This window comes from Strix uralensis, chromosome 15, assembly GCF_047716275.1.
Source record: "Strix uralensis isolate ZFMK-TIS-50842 chromosome 15, bStrUra1, whole genome shotgun sequence".
Classification (NCBI taxonomy): Eukaryota; Metazoa; Chordata; class Aves; order Strigiformes; family Strigidae; genus Strix; species Strix uralensis.
In genome coordinates this window covers 20,991,957-21,007,727 of record NC_133986.1, presented here as the reverse complement: position 1 = coordinate 21,007,727, position 15,771 = coordinate 20,991,957, and the positions used below count along the sequence as shown (strand labels likewise).

Sequence of the window (15,771 nt, the reverse complement as noted above, 5' to 3'; positions counted from 1 at the left end):
TGCTTCTGCCTGCACGTCCCCTCTCACCACATCCCCAGAATTTCTTGTGGATCCCGTGTATGCTCAGCACAGATACCAAAAGGTCCGGGGCTTCTAAGTGCTTCAGTGCTCTCTCAATACCAGCATGGCTTACACCAGATAGCACTGCTTTCTCTGATGTACAGCCCTTCCCAGCCCATAGCAGAGGCACACCAGGGATGCTGGATAGGCTGAACTTGCACATTTTTCTCTTGCCTGCATTGTATTGTCTCTTTAGAGCAGATTCTGATCTCCTGGCTCTATGCCTTCTAGTGTGTGGGGAGGGAGGGAGGGATGTGGGCACTGGGGGCGGGATGTGGGCACTGGGGCACTCCCAGTGCTGGGGCTGGCTCACGGGTGTCCTTTCTGCTTTCAGGGCAGGCAGGAAGGAGCTCAGATTGACCCGTGGGAAGATGCTGATTTCACGCTGTATAAAGTTACAGACCGGTTTGGATTCCTGCAGTAAGTCATAGAATCATAGAATGGTTTGGGTCAGAAGGGACGTTAAAGATCACCCAATTCCAACCCCCCTGCCATGGGCAGGGACACCTTCCACTAGCCCAGGTTACCCAAAGCCCCGTCCAGGGAGGGGGCAGCCACAGCTTCTCTGGGCAACCTGTGTCAGGGCCTCACCACCCTCACAGGGAAGAATTTCTCCCTAATATATAATCTAAATCTACCGTCTTTCAAGTTTAAAATTGTTACCCCTCATAACACTCCCTGATAAAGAATCCCTCCGTATGTTTCCCATAGGCCCACTATAAGGTCTTCCCGGAGCCTTCTCCAGGCTGAACCCCCCCAACTTTCTCAGCCTGTCATCCCAGGGGAGGTGCTCCACCCCACTGATTGTCTTTGTGGCCTCCTCTGGCCCCGCTCGAGCAGGTCCGTGTCCTTCTGATGTTGGTGCCCCCAGTACTGGACACAGCACTGCAGGGGGGGGGTCTCACAAGAGTGGAGTAGAGGGGGAGAATCCCCTCCCTCAACCTGCTGGCCACACTCCTCTTGATGCAGCCCAGGACACGGTTGGCTTTCTGGGCTGTGAGTGCACATTGCTGGCTCATAGTCAGTTTTCCATCCACTAACACCCCCAAGTCCTTCTCCGCAGGGCTGCTCTCAATCCATTCATCCCCCAGCCTGTATTTGAGCTTGGTATTGCCCCGTCCCATGTGCAGGACCTTGCACTTGGCCTTGTTGAACTCCGTGAGGTTTGCACGGTCCCACCTCTCCAGCCTGTCCAGGTCCCTCTGAATGGCACATCCCTTCCCTCCAGCGTTTCGACTGCACCACACAGCTTGACGTTGTTGGCAAACTCGCTGAGGGTGCCTCGATCCCACTGTCCATGATGCCAACAAAGATGTTGCACAAGTCCAGGTAGATGATGTCAGTTGCTCTTCCCTTATCCACCAGCACTGTAACCCCATCGTAGAAGGCCACCAAATGTGTCAGGCAGTTTGTCCTTGGTGAAGCCATGTTGGCTGTCACCAGTCACCTCCTTATTTCCCACGTGCCCTAGCACAGTTTCCAGGATGATCTGCTCCATGATCTTGCCAGACACAGAGGTGAGACTGTCTGGCCTGTAGTTCTCTGGGTCTTCTTTTTTTCCCCTTTTTAAAAATGGGGGTTATGTTTCTCCTTTTCCAGTCAGTGGGAGCTTCATGGACTGCCACGACTTCTTAAATATGATGGAAGTCCTCCTGCCCTCTCCTGTCCTCTCTGACCCATGTGTCAGTGTGGACCATCTGTCTGCACCAAGCATGGTAGACCCAGCATCTTTCCTATGAACCACTCGGTGGCTTGGCTTGATCAATCGCAAATGCAGGAGGAAGGGCTAGATGTACCTCCTCCCTCAACCACACATGTTCAAACACTGATGCTTTCAATCTGCTGCAAGGCAAGGCTCAGAAATGGTTTTCCATCACAAGCCTGACGTTAGAAGGTGCAATCTTGTGCTCCTGTGCCTCCGTGGAGGCCCACAGTGTGCCACAAAGGAGAGGCTCTTGCATTTGCACCTGATGATTCAGGGAGGTGTAAGAAGAGACGAGACAAGGTATCTGATAGTTCTCGGTTCCCTTAGGAAATCCCCATCCTAGGAGAGGTGCAGATGAATTAGATGCACACCCTCTGCTTGGGAGGAATGATTAAAAGAACTACTTTTATTCCAAGTCTGAACAAGAAGTTATAAGTGTTTTGTGGGCAGGAGGGGGGTTTGAAGCAATTGCTGTCCAGAATCCCAACCCCCCTACCCCTTTTGCTCATCATGTGTGGATTGAAGAGGAGCTTTATGCCCAGGATTTCCAACAGTGTCCAGTGCTTGATTATCCCCCGGCAGCTCCCGTACAGTGGTGGGGTTTTGGCTGGTGCTTCCTCTGCCTCTTCCTTGTTGGGGAAAGCTGTAGGAAAGGCACGAAGACCCCTAGCTGTATCTCCTTAGGTGCCCAAGGTGGTCCCCAAGCTGCAGCACCCCGTGCTCCTCCACACTCTTTCTTGCCCATAGAGTAATCAGTGACCCCTTGTTTTTCCAGCGAGCAGGAGCTGCCAAACCGCACCGCCTTGGAGGAGAAGGTGAGAGCTGCCAGCTCTATCGTCATGGGTATCAGATCCTTATCACACCAGCTGGGGAGGGGACAGTTTTTGGGGAAATGAATGTGCAAACAAGAGTGAAATAGACAGCCAGTGCCCGCTGGTCACTGCTGCTCGTGCAGAGGTGGGAACTCCACACGACACCCGGCTGTTGGAGTTTTTATTTTGCTGGGTCAGGCATCTCCCCTCCTCCACACTGCACTGAAATAGCACCTTTTAAAGAAATTTTGGACTTTTGCCTCTGCTGTGGCACAGTACTCAGCGGCTGCAGCTTGAAAAGGGGTTTGCACATGTGGGGGAAAGCGGTGGAGGTTGTAGGTAACCATTATCTCTATCCTCATCTCCCCTGAGCTGGGAGCGTGTCCTCTGTTAGGATCCTGCTAACTGGGACCAAATTGCATCTTGTTTCTACAGTCCAATATCTGCAAAGATTTTTGTTGTCAAGGAATACTCCTCTTGGAAATTGTTTCTCTATTAAGCCTGTGTGTCTCAGCATTTTTACCAGTGCTGCTTTAATTGCCACGGGTTGAAATTACCAGTTCCTGCAAGCACCTGTGGATTATTTCCATCCTCGATGCGAGGTCTTTGCATTGAAGTTTAAAGAACATGAAGTTTTGTGTTTTCAGGAGGTATCTTCTGGGGCTATTTTCTTAAATGTGTCTTGTCTTCTTCCCCCTTGCACCAGCAAAAACAGCAGGAAATTGAACGTGTGGACAAGTGGCTAAAGATGCTGAAGAAATGGGGCAAGTACAGAAACAGTGACAAGGTAAGGAGGAAAAGAAAGAGCATGTGTCCAGAGGGACAGGAATGGTGCATCCTTCCAGTGAGTCAGGCTTTCAAAAAGTTGATAGAGAAACCAGAGATCACTGGAAAATATTACCTAATTCTACCCGTTAGTCTTTATTATTTTGGATCTTTCCTTGAAGTTGCTGGGTTACCAGTCAAGGGAAAAGTCCTGTTCTGACTAGCATGGTTTTAAAAATGGTTTCCTAAATGCTGATGGTGTGTTTGCACTTCTGCTTCCCTGTGCAAGCAGGAACCCAGCAGAGATGTTCGTGTGCCCAGCTGGGCCCCTGCCCCGAGAGCAGGGGCCACGACACACCTCAGGGTCACTTCTGTGCCTCCACCACCTGGGAATGGCGTGGGAGATGTGACTGATACGGGCCAGCTGATGTTCCTCATAATTCTGCCTGGAGGGAGAATTAATTACCTAGGACACCACCTAGATTTTGTATTTTGCTCCTAGCTGTGCCTGAGAGAAGCCCCTTAGGTGCTTGGGATTGTGTGCACCCAGCTGTGGCAATCAGGGATGGAGACACCGACCTTGTGTCTGGGTTTTTGTGTTCAAAATAAACTCTGCACCAGCTGCCACTGCAACACTGAGTTGTTTTTAATAAACAATATTTGTAATGTGTTCCTACTACAAACCTCTTGAAACAAAAAACCCTCGAACCTAATGACAGGGCTCTTGCTGGGTAGGGAGAGGAGCCTGACCTGCTCTGCTGCAGCACTCTGCACAGGAGAGGGCTGAAGCCCAGTGTCACCTTCTCACCGTGGCCTCTGCAGCCTTCTTGATGAGCAGGAGGAGCAGGGTGTTTGGCTGTATTGCTTCCAGTTCCTGCTGAGAGTCCTTGGGAGAAACTTGAGCTCAGTTAAAAGGCTGTACAGAGGATCTCTGCAGAGCTGTAAGGGGGGCATCAAGCAGAGCATCCCCCTTGCCCGGCCATCCAGAGTGATGCCAGGTTCACCCAGCCAAAGACCAGCTGTAGTCTTGTCCTTTTTAAAAAAAAACCCAAACAAATCCTATCTTTGTTAGAGCAGGGATGTGCTGGAGATGAGCTTGGGGTTTTATAATCCTTCTGTTCACTTCAGAGTGGTTCTGATTATTTTGTTCATTGGTGCTGCTCCAGGGGCAAAAACGGAGGCTCTCCCGTGGCTTTGGTTTTTATAATTAGAAGTTAGCACTAATTGGTTAGTGACCTTGTGGGTAAAACACCAAATTCCAACAGAGTATGGGGAGTTCCTTCAGGTCCTGGAGGATGTTTGGGATGGGTAATGATGAGTGTTCTTAGCACGCCTTGGCTTCCCTGGGCCAGCCGGTGGGGACAGACAGGATCCAGGGTGAGGGGTGTATGGAGCAGCAGCAGTCCCCATCTGTCTTTTAGATTTACCCCGATCATTAGTGGGTGTGCTCAGCACGCTGCAGCCAGTGTCACTCAGGTCTGCTGGATGGCAAGGGTCTAGACTGGCAAGCGTGTTTTGAGGGTCTTTGGGTCAGAAAATCACAGAGCTCTTGTAATGGAATAAATGATGTTATTTATAACAGCCTGTGGATGACTCCTGGGCACAGACGTGGCATTGTCCTCATGCTGGGGGACTGGAAATGGCCGTCCCTGCTCCCAGCAAACCGAGGAGTAGCACTTGGCCCCAGACAGGGAAGGAGCAGTCTGGTGACCCCAGGGAGTAGAAAGGAGCTTTAGTCTCAGTCCCATCCAGCCTAACACCCTGCTGCCTTGCACCAGGGCAAATGTGGGCAGAAAGGTCTGTGCATCGGAGCAGCCGTGCAGTGTTAAGTGCAAAGACCCCGAGAGGCACAAAACTAGTGCTTAAAAAAAAAATAAAACTAGGCTGTATCCTTCACCTGGATGTGCAACCCCATGCTCTTGTGTCAGGAACGTGGAAGCTGCTCAGAGATTCCTGCTGCCACGGCTGGATGCAGCTCAGATGTGGTGATTCAAGGACCTTATGCTGGGATCACAGTCATGCCCTTCAGATGGTTATGATTTTTTTCTAGCTAAAGTAAATGTGACAAGCCCTTGATCTGATTTTTCTGAAGTGGAGTGGGTTCATTTTGTTCCCTCTCTGAGCACTCAGGCTGTCACATCTGCATTGCACATTTCCTTCAGGTTTGTTTTCGCCACTTCACTGACGTGATGGAAGCCAGAGTGTCACAAGACAGCAGCTCTGTGTTATTTTAATAAAGACTAGGATGTCATCTTTGAAAAAAACTTCTTACTGAAGTCAGGAGCCTTCCCTCTGATGTTCATTTTGATAGACAGGGCTTTATTAGAGGGAAGAAAATCTTGTTGCAGGAACTGCAGACAGTTTCACAGGGAAGCTGCCCTGACTTTGGCTCTGCTCAAGTGATGTAGAAACCTGTCTTATTTTCCAGGCTTAGACTTTCTGGACTTCAGGGCCAACCTTTTGAGTCCCAGTTCATGGGCTGGAGCTGGCAGACAGCTGACCGTATCGAGTGCTTGAAGAGGGACTCTTGGTTTATCAAACAGGCTGTCGTGTTTTGCAGCATCTTAGTACCTGATCAGGGCTTAGGTCATTGTCTCAGCTTCTGTGTTGTGAAATGTCAGGAGGAGGAGAGAGGTTGTGCGCCCATCCAGGGCACTGGCCCCAAAGCCACCGCCCATCAGTGGGTGAGAAAGCAGCTTTTTCAGACCCCTGGAGCGAGCCATCACCAGCGAGCATCAGGTTTTGCTTTCTGTTCTGTAATTTCTTAATTAAAGTGATGCTCTGGGGTTCCTTGTGTTCATCACCACATCAGATCTGTCTCTATCTCTGTTCTAGACACATTTCACAGCAATCTGATTTAATTTCAGTAGCAACATCAACAAAAAGTGACACCAGAACAATTCCTTGCAAGGATGAGGTTAGACTGATGCAGTGATGCCTTTTCCTGGCTGTACTTCCACAAGGGAAAGGTACAAAAATAAAGGAGTCCATGCAAGGACCACACTGCTTTGCAAAGTTAAGGTACGTCAAACCTGCAAAGTGCTAAATCGTGTAATTCAGGGTTCAGCACAGGGAGGCTCTGTCCCATCTTTACTGCTGTTTTAAACTTGAGTTTAAATCCCAACCTGACTCTGCCTGGGAAGGTTAGGAAATGGTTGGTGCCATGTAAGAATGCACACAATTAATGCAGCACAGTTTTGCAGAGGAAAAGAGGCTGTACTGCATTCGCTCCAATAGCAGGATAATTTATTCATCGTAGCCCTGAAATAAGTGGATTTCAGCCAGAAGTATCAGTCCTAGGAAGAGGATATGACCTCTGCATCATTTGCAAGCTGCTTCTTGCTGCTGGCCATGTGGGATGGGACCTTTAGAGAGGGATGTCTTCAGCCAGAAATGTCTGGGTTTTAGGCAAAGCCTCTCTTTGTGTACTGGGGTAGCCTTGTCTCCGCTAAGGTCACGGGAGTGCAGGGTGCTTAATCCAGGGCACGCCAACAAAGCGGTTTACGATGAATCAGGGATCTGTATGGACTGACATGGACCTCCAGGAGTGAATAATCTGCTAACACTGGGGAGAACCATCAGACGTTTGTCACGGCAGGGTTGGCTGAAGTCAGGTCTCCTGCCCTCAAATGCCATGGGAAAGAAAGAGAGTTGTGCCTGGGCAGGGTGACTTCTGCTGCTGGTTTTTGCCATTTTGGAAAGGCAGGTAGCATTTTCCTCTCCCGCAGAGGTAGCCCTGGTAATAAATGTAAATGCCCACCCATAACACATCAGCTTAGGATTTAAATTTGCCCCTGTTTCGCTGCCGAAACCCCCGCAGACCTGCTGGCACCCCGTCCAGCATAGCCAGGGCTCCAGCTGCAGGGATAAGAACTGAGTTGGGAGTAGCGCGGAAAGAAAACCACACGCAGCGAAGTCCAGGCTGCTGAGTGTCTTGTGTGATCACATCATCAATCAGCTGTCTTTGTGGTGCAAAAGAAGTCCTCTTCAGGGTGGTGGTGGTGGAAGCTTCACCCACCGCTCCGGGTGAAGATTTTCACAGCTCAGCTTCCCTGGCGCATCACTGGTGGAAGAAGTGAGAGTCCTTCTTCTCCAGAAGGATCATTCTTTGACCCCTAAAGAAACTGAGGAAGGGGGGCTGCCCCCTAATTCAGGGTGTTGGAGGCATATGGTGGATATATGGAGAAGCTTGAAAGTGAAATTGCCATGCATACCCCAAATTTGCGCATTACTCCTGCAGTCTCTTCTTGATGGACCATGCCCATGGCTGAGAAGCTAACAGTGATGGGCTCCAAAATGTGAAAGTGAGCTGAAATGTGTATATTCTGCTTTAAAAAACCAACCCACCCCTCCCAAACACTTTTTAACTTCAGTAGTTAACTGTCTTAACTACTGCAAAAAATGTCCTGTGTTTAAAGGCAGTGACCCCTCTAATTAAAGACCTGGAGCACTTGGTTGGGTACTTCTCAGAGGAGATCTCTGATGCAGGAGGATGGAGCTCAGGTCAGTATTTCTATGGTCTTCCCCATCCCATCTGCTGGAAAGAAAGTACATGGGGAGGGGATGGATGGGGATGGGGTGACGATGGGCTCTGTGCCACGAGCTTTGTATATTAAAGCCTAGAGAGGGAAGATGATGCTATGGCAAAACCCAGAGCAAGTTTTAAACACTGTGGGTTCAGTCCTTGGCTCTACACAGCACCTTGAGCCATCATTTCTCCATTTGTGAAACAGGATGATGTCCATTCCTCCCGCCATGCGTCGGTCTGTCTGTAAGTCTGCATGGGCCATGGTCTAGGTGCTCTCTTTCCATCTGTAAGGGCTGAGCAGTTTATAAGAGACAGAAGACAGTGACCTGAGGGGTTGTTTTTTCTTGTCACATAGAGCAGGAGTTGCCATCACCTGCTGCCTTCCCTCTGTCCATTCATCCCAGTGTAAATGCTGCTTTTAATGATAACTTCCCTGTTTTCCGTCAAGTTCCACAACGAAGGAAAATTGCTCATTTTCCTCCGCGTGACTCACAGCTCTGAGGTTTTATCACTTTCACGTCTGGAGGCGGTGGGAGGAGGAAGGCCCTTGGATAAATAACAGGAAGGCATTTCAGTTCAGCTCCCTCTCAGCATGTTTTGTAACTCCCCTGTTCCTGCCACACTCTCATGTGGAGAAAATCATTAGAGACATTTACTATATGCCAGTGAGGGTTGCAGTCATTAAAGTACAACAATACCAGCTCAGGGAATTCAAAATAAAATTATTTTCTTCCCACAGAGCTAAGCATCATCTTCTACCTCAGCAGCTGTCAGTCACTCTCTCCTATTCCGTTGGAAATAAATAATTTTATCTGAATTGGTACATACTGCAGTTTCTTGATCCCATCTCAGCCTTTGCTTCATGAAGTCAGGAGCACTTGTGGGAGCCAGGTTTTCGTGGGCCTTACCAGTACCACTGTGGGGAGGTGGTTCATCTAACCCCGTCACTTTGTGTCTCCTGATGTATCGCACTTCTTTTGTCCTGATTTAATAACTCTTGGGGAACGGGAATCTCTTGTTCGTCTCCTTGGTCTTTGGGCCGTGGGGATGAAGCTGTCCGGCATGGCGTGAAGGTTTGCTGTCCTCCAGAAACACCTCCTCGTGAGCTTGGACAAGCAGGAGTCACTCCCCTGGGTGTGCAGATGGTAAATTAGTGATGTCCTGCTTAAAATGCAGGATGCTGTTGAATTGGATGATGGACTTCTGTAGGCATGTGGGCATGATGTCTTGGTAGGGAGATGCTTTTGAGGGGCCAGCTCTTATTTGGTGTGTACAGAGGGGAGAGTGGCATCTTGCAAAGGATTTCTGTAGGGTATGGTCCTGGTTATGAATTGGACCTTCAGAGCTGGTGCTAAGCAACACCTGGGGCAGAGCAGGCATTTGGCAAGTGCTGAGAATGGGGTTTTACATGTAGAATGTTCATTACACTTACAGGATCAGGATCACTGACACTTTCTGTGTTGGCAGGAATACCAGAATATTTACCACAATGGGGTGGAAGTGTTCTAACACACATCTGGCTCTCTTAGTACCACATGGGGGTCTTGGCATTTATTGCATAGATATTTTATATACTTATTTTGACTGGGATAGTGGTGTTATTTCTCTGCTGTCTCCTAGCCTGTCTATTTGAACCCCACCTCCTGTCTGATCTCGTACTAGTTCTTTGAGACAAGAGCCATCGTTGCTGTGTTTTGCACTTGGTGCAAAGATGGTAATGAAATGAGGAGCGTGGGTCTGTGCTCTCGACCTGTGAGCCCAGGTGGGTTGACAGTGCAGTGCCATGGTTATGGTCTTTATAACCTTGTGCATAGGCTGGTGTTAAAAAGTCAAGCTAGAAGTGAAAAAGCTGATGATGAGAGATGGGTCAGAAAGGAAAGGTGACAGGAGCAGATGGTCGGCTTGGTGTAAGAGATGCAAAGGCAACACAGCAGGACCATGTCTAGAAAACCTTCTGCTAGGATCCTGATGCTTCCCTGTGAATTGCAGCCCTTCTTTTGCATCAGCTTGGAATGCGTGAAGCAGAACACCCTGTGGAAAAAGGAAGAGGGATTTTGAAGGAGGTTGGATGCATCTGTACCAGGCGATGCCAGTAGTTGGTTGCCTGGTTGGGCACTGCCCTACTCAGCCCCGAGCTCATTCCCGTGACCAGAAATCTGGCACGTCTGTCCTTCCCAAGGAATTGCCCGGTCCCAAGGGATTGCTATGTCACAACATAAATCTCCTCCACAGCTGGAGCTTGGACATGTGCAGCAGGTCTTGCAGCATACCCAGGGTCCTCAGGAACCTGGAGGAGTGCTGCAGTTGGCTTTGTAGTGCAGCTGCAAGGCGTTTCACGGGTGGGATGAATGAAAGGGTGGAAAATATTCAGAAATGAGGCTTTTTTGGGTTTTATGAAGCTTTTTCTTTTAATGGGAGAAGTCAGAGATGGAACAAAAGCTCTTTGTTTTCCATTGAAGTTTAATGGTCCCTTTAGAGGGAGAGGGATTTATGACAAGAAAAAAAAAGAAGAGACATCTGTGAGACAAAGTGAACATGTGGAGGCAGGAGGGACACATGCGTGTTTGTCCCCAATCCCCTTCTCTGCTTGAGGGATACCTTGCACATTCAGGGGAGAGCCCGTGGTGTAGCCCATGGTCTCCTTTGCTGCTTGTCAAGCCATGAGAGTTGCTGTGGACATGTCCCTGTGGCTCTCACGGTAAGGGCTCTCCTCTCCAAGGGGGAATGTATTGTTCTCCTGATCCCTGAGGATCCAGGTGAGAACAGCCATGCCAGGTCAGATCAAAGGCTTCAAAAGCCAAGGGTGCTGCCTCTGGTCCTTGGAGAGGAGTCCAGGGACAGGCTGGTGTGCACGGAATGGGACTGCTGTGAAGTACCTGAGGTGTCCCCACATACAAAGTCTGTGTCCAGCTCTTCCAGTAAGGTTAAAAACATGAGATGTGGCATGATTTCAGACTGGCTCTTAGGAAGGATTTCTTTCCAGAAGGGGTCGTTGGGCGTTGGAATGGGCTGCCCAGGGCAGGGGGGGAGTCCCCATCCCTGGAGGGGTTGAAGAGTCGGGTTGACCCAGCGCTGAGGGATCTGGTGGAGTTGGGAACGGTCAGTGTGAGGTTCATGGTTGGACTGGAGGAGCTTCAAGGACTTTTCCAACCGAGATGATTCTGGGATTCTGTGATTTTGACTGAGTAGGTGTCTTTGCTGGATGCAGGTGCTCAGCTCATCCATCAAATTGGAGATGCCCTCTGTGCCAGCACGGGTAGAGGAAGTGATCGGTTGGGGTGTCTGCTTGGATGGCTGGTGGTCGGCAGCAGCAAACCACGGAGCAAATCTGTTCTGCCACCAGCAGGACCAGCTAACCTTGCACACGTTTCCCTCCCCACAGATGTGCCGGCGAGTGTACAAAGGGATCCCGCTTCAGGTGCGAGGGCAGGTCTGGTCACTTCTGCTGGACGTCGAGAAGATGAAGAAGGAGAATGAAGGAAAATATGAGGTACAGGCAAAGACAACGGGAGCAAGGTGGTGGGGAGGCTGGTTTCGTGGGGCTCCACCAGCTGGGGCAAGTCGGACCCATGGGGGTTCCTACAAGGGTGCTTTAAGGGGCGGGGGGACACCCAGCCCTTGCATCCTCCTTCGCAGGGTAGCAATGTGCCAAGTGCCCTATGGTGGGGCCTGATTCTGTCGGTGAACTGCTGTGACCTCTGAGAAGGAAAGGCTTAAAATTAGTGAGGACTGAATGTAAAGGGTATAAACTCTTTATCTGTGTTTGTATATTGGCCTTTTAGAACATTAGCCAGCCGCTTTCCCTAATATTTATTCCATTTATTCTGCTGGAAGCCGCAAGCAAAGGTGCTGTTGGTGTTACTGCACCTTTAGGGAAGGGTGCAGGGAAGCTTGGCTTAGCAAAGGTACCGCTCACAGTTCCCCAGGCTCCCTGGAGAGCTGCAGGGTAGCCATGAGTACCCTGAAGCAGTAGGTGCTGGATGGAGGTACCTCAAACCTCTCCGTGTGCCTGAAAATTTCCCTTGGGGTGTTTTGAAATGTGCAGCAAGGTCAGAAGCCTTAAACCAGCTGGCAATGGGTCGAGAAACCCAGTTAAGGGTGGGGTGAGGGCAGATCTTGCAAGCTTGGGGCAGATTTCTGAGCACAGGGTCCTGGCTTACAACTTAGATGTGCAGCTGAAAGTTGACTGGCAGTGTTGGAAGAGCGTGGATTGAAGTGGCTTCTTTTATCTTCCATCTTCAATCTTTTTATAACTGTCTTGAAAGTTTCTATTAAAAATCACTATTAAAAATCAAATAATAATAATTTTTCCATTAAAAATAACTTATTTTCTCTGCAGATAGGAGAAGAGCCTGCCTTGCATTGCTTCCTACCAGAGCACTGCATGCTGCAGGCTTGGGTTCCTTGGTATAAAATAAGTAATTTCTGTAGCATGCATTGAACAAGAACCCGAGTGATGGGACTCACTGTATTTTGTTATTTTTTTATTTCAGTTATCTCAGCTCCTTTAGGCTGCCTCTTTCCATAGGCAGCGTCTGGAAGCCCTTGGCTGATAATTAACTTATTTTCCAAACTTATGTTATGGTTTAGCTTGCATCACGTACCCGGGTGAGGATCAGGGTGCTGTGGAGAGTTACATTTCAGAGGCAGGGAGGTGGAGTGCTGCTACCAGCAGGTGTTTTTAAAAATCCCTGCCTATTAAGCAGAATGATGCTAACACTCATTATATTTAGTCAAGCGTAGATGTTAATAGCGAGATGCTGCTGGGATGGAGTCATGTGCAGGCACTTGGGGAAGGTGGGCTGGGCTCATGGCAATAAGCAGAGATAACGAAGCTCTCCCAGCACACAGATTCTTCTCGTGCTCCCTCCCTTGAAGCTGTGCTGTGCAGGCAGGGAAGCGATCCAAACAAATGAAAGTCACAAGGATTTTATCTGGGCTCCAGAGGGGTCTGCGATAAACAGGAGCTTCAGGGCTAATAGGCTTTGCTGGATGCAAACCCCCTCCAAGCTCATCTTAATCTACCTCTTCTTTGGTGCCACCTGCTGCCAATAATTAGCTCTCCCCTAATTTCCTCCAGAAGAGGTTTAGTGCAGGCCCTGGATGAGGGGTTTTGCTTTCAAGAAGGGACTAAGCCTCAGCCCTGGCCCTGTGTCCTGGAGGGGCTGGTGCCAAGGCCACCCCGTCTCACTGTGGGACATGAGCCATGGCACAAAAGCCTGGCTTTTGCGTGTGCCTTGAGGTTTGAGTGTGCCACCTGGCACGTGTCAGGGGATTTATCTTTTTTTTATACCCACTGCTCCCTTTGTAGAGATGTTGCCTGCGCTCGGGCTGGTGGAGGAGCTACTTTTCTAGCCACAGGGGGTACCTTGCTCCCCGTGTCCGTGTTGCCTCTGGAGTGATGCAATTAGAAAGCCTGGTCCAGTTGCTTCTGTAGTGCTTTATCCCAGCTGTCCTCCAAGTTCTCTCCATGCAAGTCTCTGAGTCTTCCTCAAGGCCATGGCAGCTCTGTTGTCCCTGACGTTGCAGAAGCCTGGAGGCCACCATGGGACGTACCACACTTGGTTTCAGCGTGGGTGTGATGCTCTGCCTCCCTGGGGTTTTACAGCCACAACTGAGAGGGCTTGAGGAGAGCTGAGAAGGCGGCAGGAGAAACACGCTGGCCATGGGGCAGAGCAGAGGCGTCCTGGCTTTTACCTGCTGCTTTGTAAAAGGTTTCTGGGACGGGACCTCCAGCTTCCCAGCCTCTGCCCTGCCGCCAGCTTGCAGGGCTTGCAGCAGTAATGAGCTTGGCAGAGCATCTGTGGAACCCCCAGGTTACTTAAGGGAAAAAAGGAGAACAGCCTGGGCTTTTTGTATACCATCTGCAGAAGTAATAAAGCCTCCTGGGTGCATGGAGGTGACAAAGTGCTTTGCAAGCTACCTGCTGTTCAGGTGCAGTGATTTTAAAACCCCCCGAAGTAGGGGTTTTTACAGTGTTTGGGAGATTTCTGTGGTGTTCTGGCAGGGAAAACAAGAGGTCCTTGAGCAGGGAAATTTGAACTGAAGTGACCCCGTGCATATGAGTAGTCATCTTGTCTCAGTCTGACTGCTTTATAGAGGGCAAGGAGCCATAGGATGCAGAAAGCACAGGATTTACAGCAGGGAAATGATGTTTGTTCATCAGATCTTCATTCCATCGTCACTTATTCTCCCTTGTCTTGTGCAGGCAGTAATTCAAAACAGCCCCTGAACTGTAGCTCCTCCTACAGCTACTTTCAAGGTTGGAGTTAATATTCCCGAGATGCTGTGACTGCCCTGAGCGTTGGCTGTGCGGGACACATCTGGGTGCTAATGACATTTTCATGTTCCCCAGAGCTGGTGTGGCCACCTCGGGAGGTCAGCGGCAGCCTGGAGGCACCTTGTGTGCTCTGGCTGACAAGCATTCATAGGATAGCAGCTGCTGGAGCAGATGTTTAAGTATCTGTGCAGATGTGCTGTTTTCTGTCTCCTGTGTAAGCAAGGAGGGGTCCTGACCCTGGGCTCCAGGCAAGCTGGGCTTGCTGCTCATCTCTGCTGCCCCTAACCTGCCAGTGGATCTCAGGCTGCCTGAAGGCAGTCACAAAATATATTTTATTAATGCAGTTAACTCTCGAGATATTAAAGGAGGGCATGATCACCGCTGGTATCTAAGGGCTGTGAGATGAGATGCTTGGCCACAGCATAATAGTCCTTGTCTGCATGCACAGGGCTGAACAGTGGGTTACAAACGGGATTGCAGTGGGATTCATCCATGGAGCATCCTCAGCTTCAGACTCTGAGGGCATAATTGGTTGAGGTAGGCGCAGCTTTGGTTTGAATTTCCTTTTTTTTTTCAGTGGTCTTCAGTCCTTTATCTGTGTGATGCTGCCTTAAATGATTAGCCAGCACAGGGGGAACGTGGGGATCCTTGGCTTTGAGTTTTGCTTCTGTTCTGGGCTCTGCCGGTTCCTTAAAATTTGCACCAGTCCGAGGGAATACCCCAGAACTGCTTTTGTAGTGGAAACTCCTTAAACCAAAGATGATTCTCTCTGCAGGGGAAGTAGTAGTTAGAGATCACTTCACAGAGTCTGTCAGCAGTTTGGACTTTATTATGAATGAGCCTCTGAAAAGCTTAGGGCCTTGGTGCGTACGTCTGTGTGTTGGTTATAGAAGTGTATTGTTCCTTGAGCACCAACAGAGATCTCAATGCTTTATGACAGCCAGACTGGATACTGCAAAGAATTCAAAAGAAACCAGAGTGAAATTTAATTGTAAAAGGTTTAGGTTCTGAAAACTTGGTATCTGCATTGGAAGACCACCAGAGGCTGGGTTGGCAGCTGCTGCTGTCATATCATGTGTGTGTGGGGCTGTCCCCTTCTCCCCAGGCCAGCAGCACAGCCGAGGGGCCGGGATGCACGTCCAGTCTGCAGATTGTTGCTGCCAGCAGTGTCTCCGAGTCGCTCCTCAATAGCTCTGTGCAGCTCACAAGCTGCCCCTCCTGTGGTAGGAAGCACACTTCTGGCTGAGATGGCATCTCATTTGTCCTCCTGTCTGTCCCTCTTCCTTCCAGCAAATGAAAGAACAAGCAAAGAGCTTTTCGTCGGAAATCAAGCAGATAGATTTGGATGTTAACCGCACCTTCCGAAACCACATCATGTTTCGAGATCGCTACGGAGTGAAGTGAGTACGGGAGGCTTGGTGTGGCTATATGGGCTTTGGTGCTGGTGGGTGTGCGTGGGGTGAGCTGGATGGGGTGGCCACCAGCCCCTTGGCTTGGGGTGACCACCAGCCCCCTGGCTCCGAGCAGCTCACAGGAGAGCAAAGCCATCTCTGCTCCACAAACCATCAACAAATGGTATGGCCCACAGATGTTGGGCTGCTGATTCTCTCTTTGGACAGGT

At 49.8% G+C, this 15,771-nt stretch overlaps 1 protein-coding gene across 7 annotated transcripts in view; it reads left to right on the top strand.

The window, feature by feature from the left end:
- Positions 1-15,771, top strand: part of LOC141950118 (uncharacterized) — an 84,120-nt gene that overhangs the window by 55,516 nt on the left and 12,833 nt on the right. For 6 of the 7 annotated variants that reach the window (XM_074884534.1, XM_074884532.1, XM_074884530.1 and 3 more), the window contains 5 exons: positions 395-480; positions 2,541-2,580; positions 3,284-3,364; positions 11,253-11,360; positions 15,441-15,550. In XM_074884534.1, coding sequence (XP_074740635.1) covers positions 395-480; positions 2,541-2,580; positions 3,284-3,364; positions 11,253-11,360; positions 15,441-15,550 — 425 coding nt within the window. Of the gene's footprint in view, positions 1-394; positions 481-2,540; positions 2,581-3,283; positions 3,365-11,252; positions 11,361-15,440; positions 15,551-15,771 lie in introns of those variants that run through there. The other variant, XM_074884538.1, reaches the window with a different exon arrangement.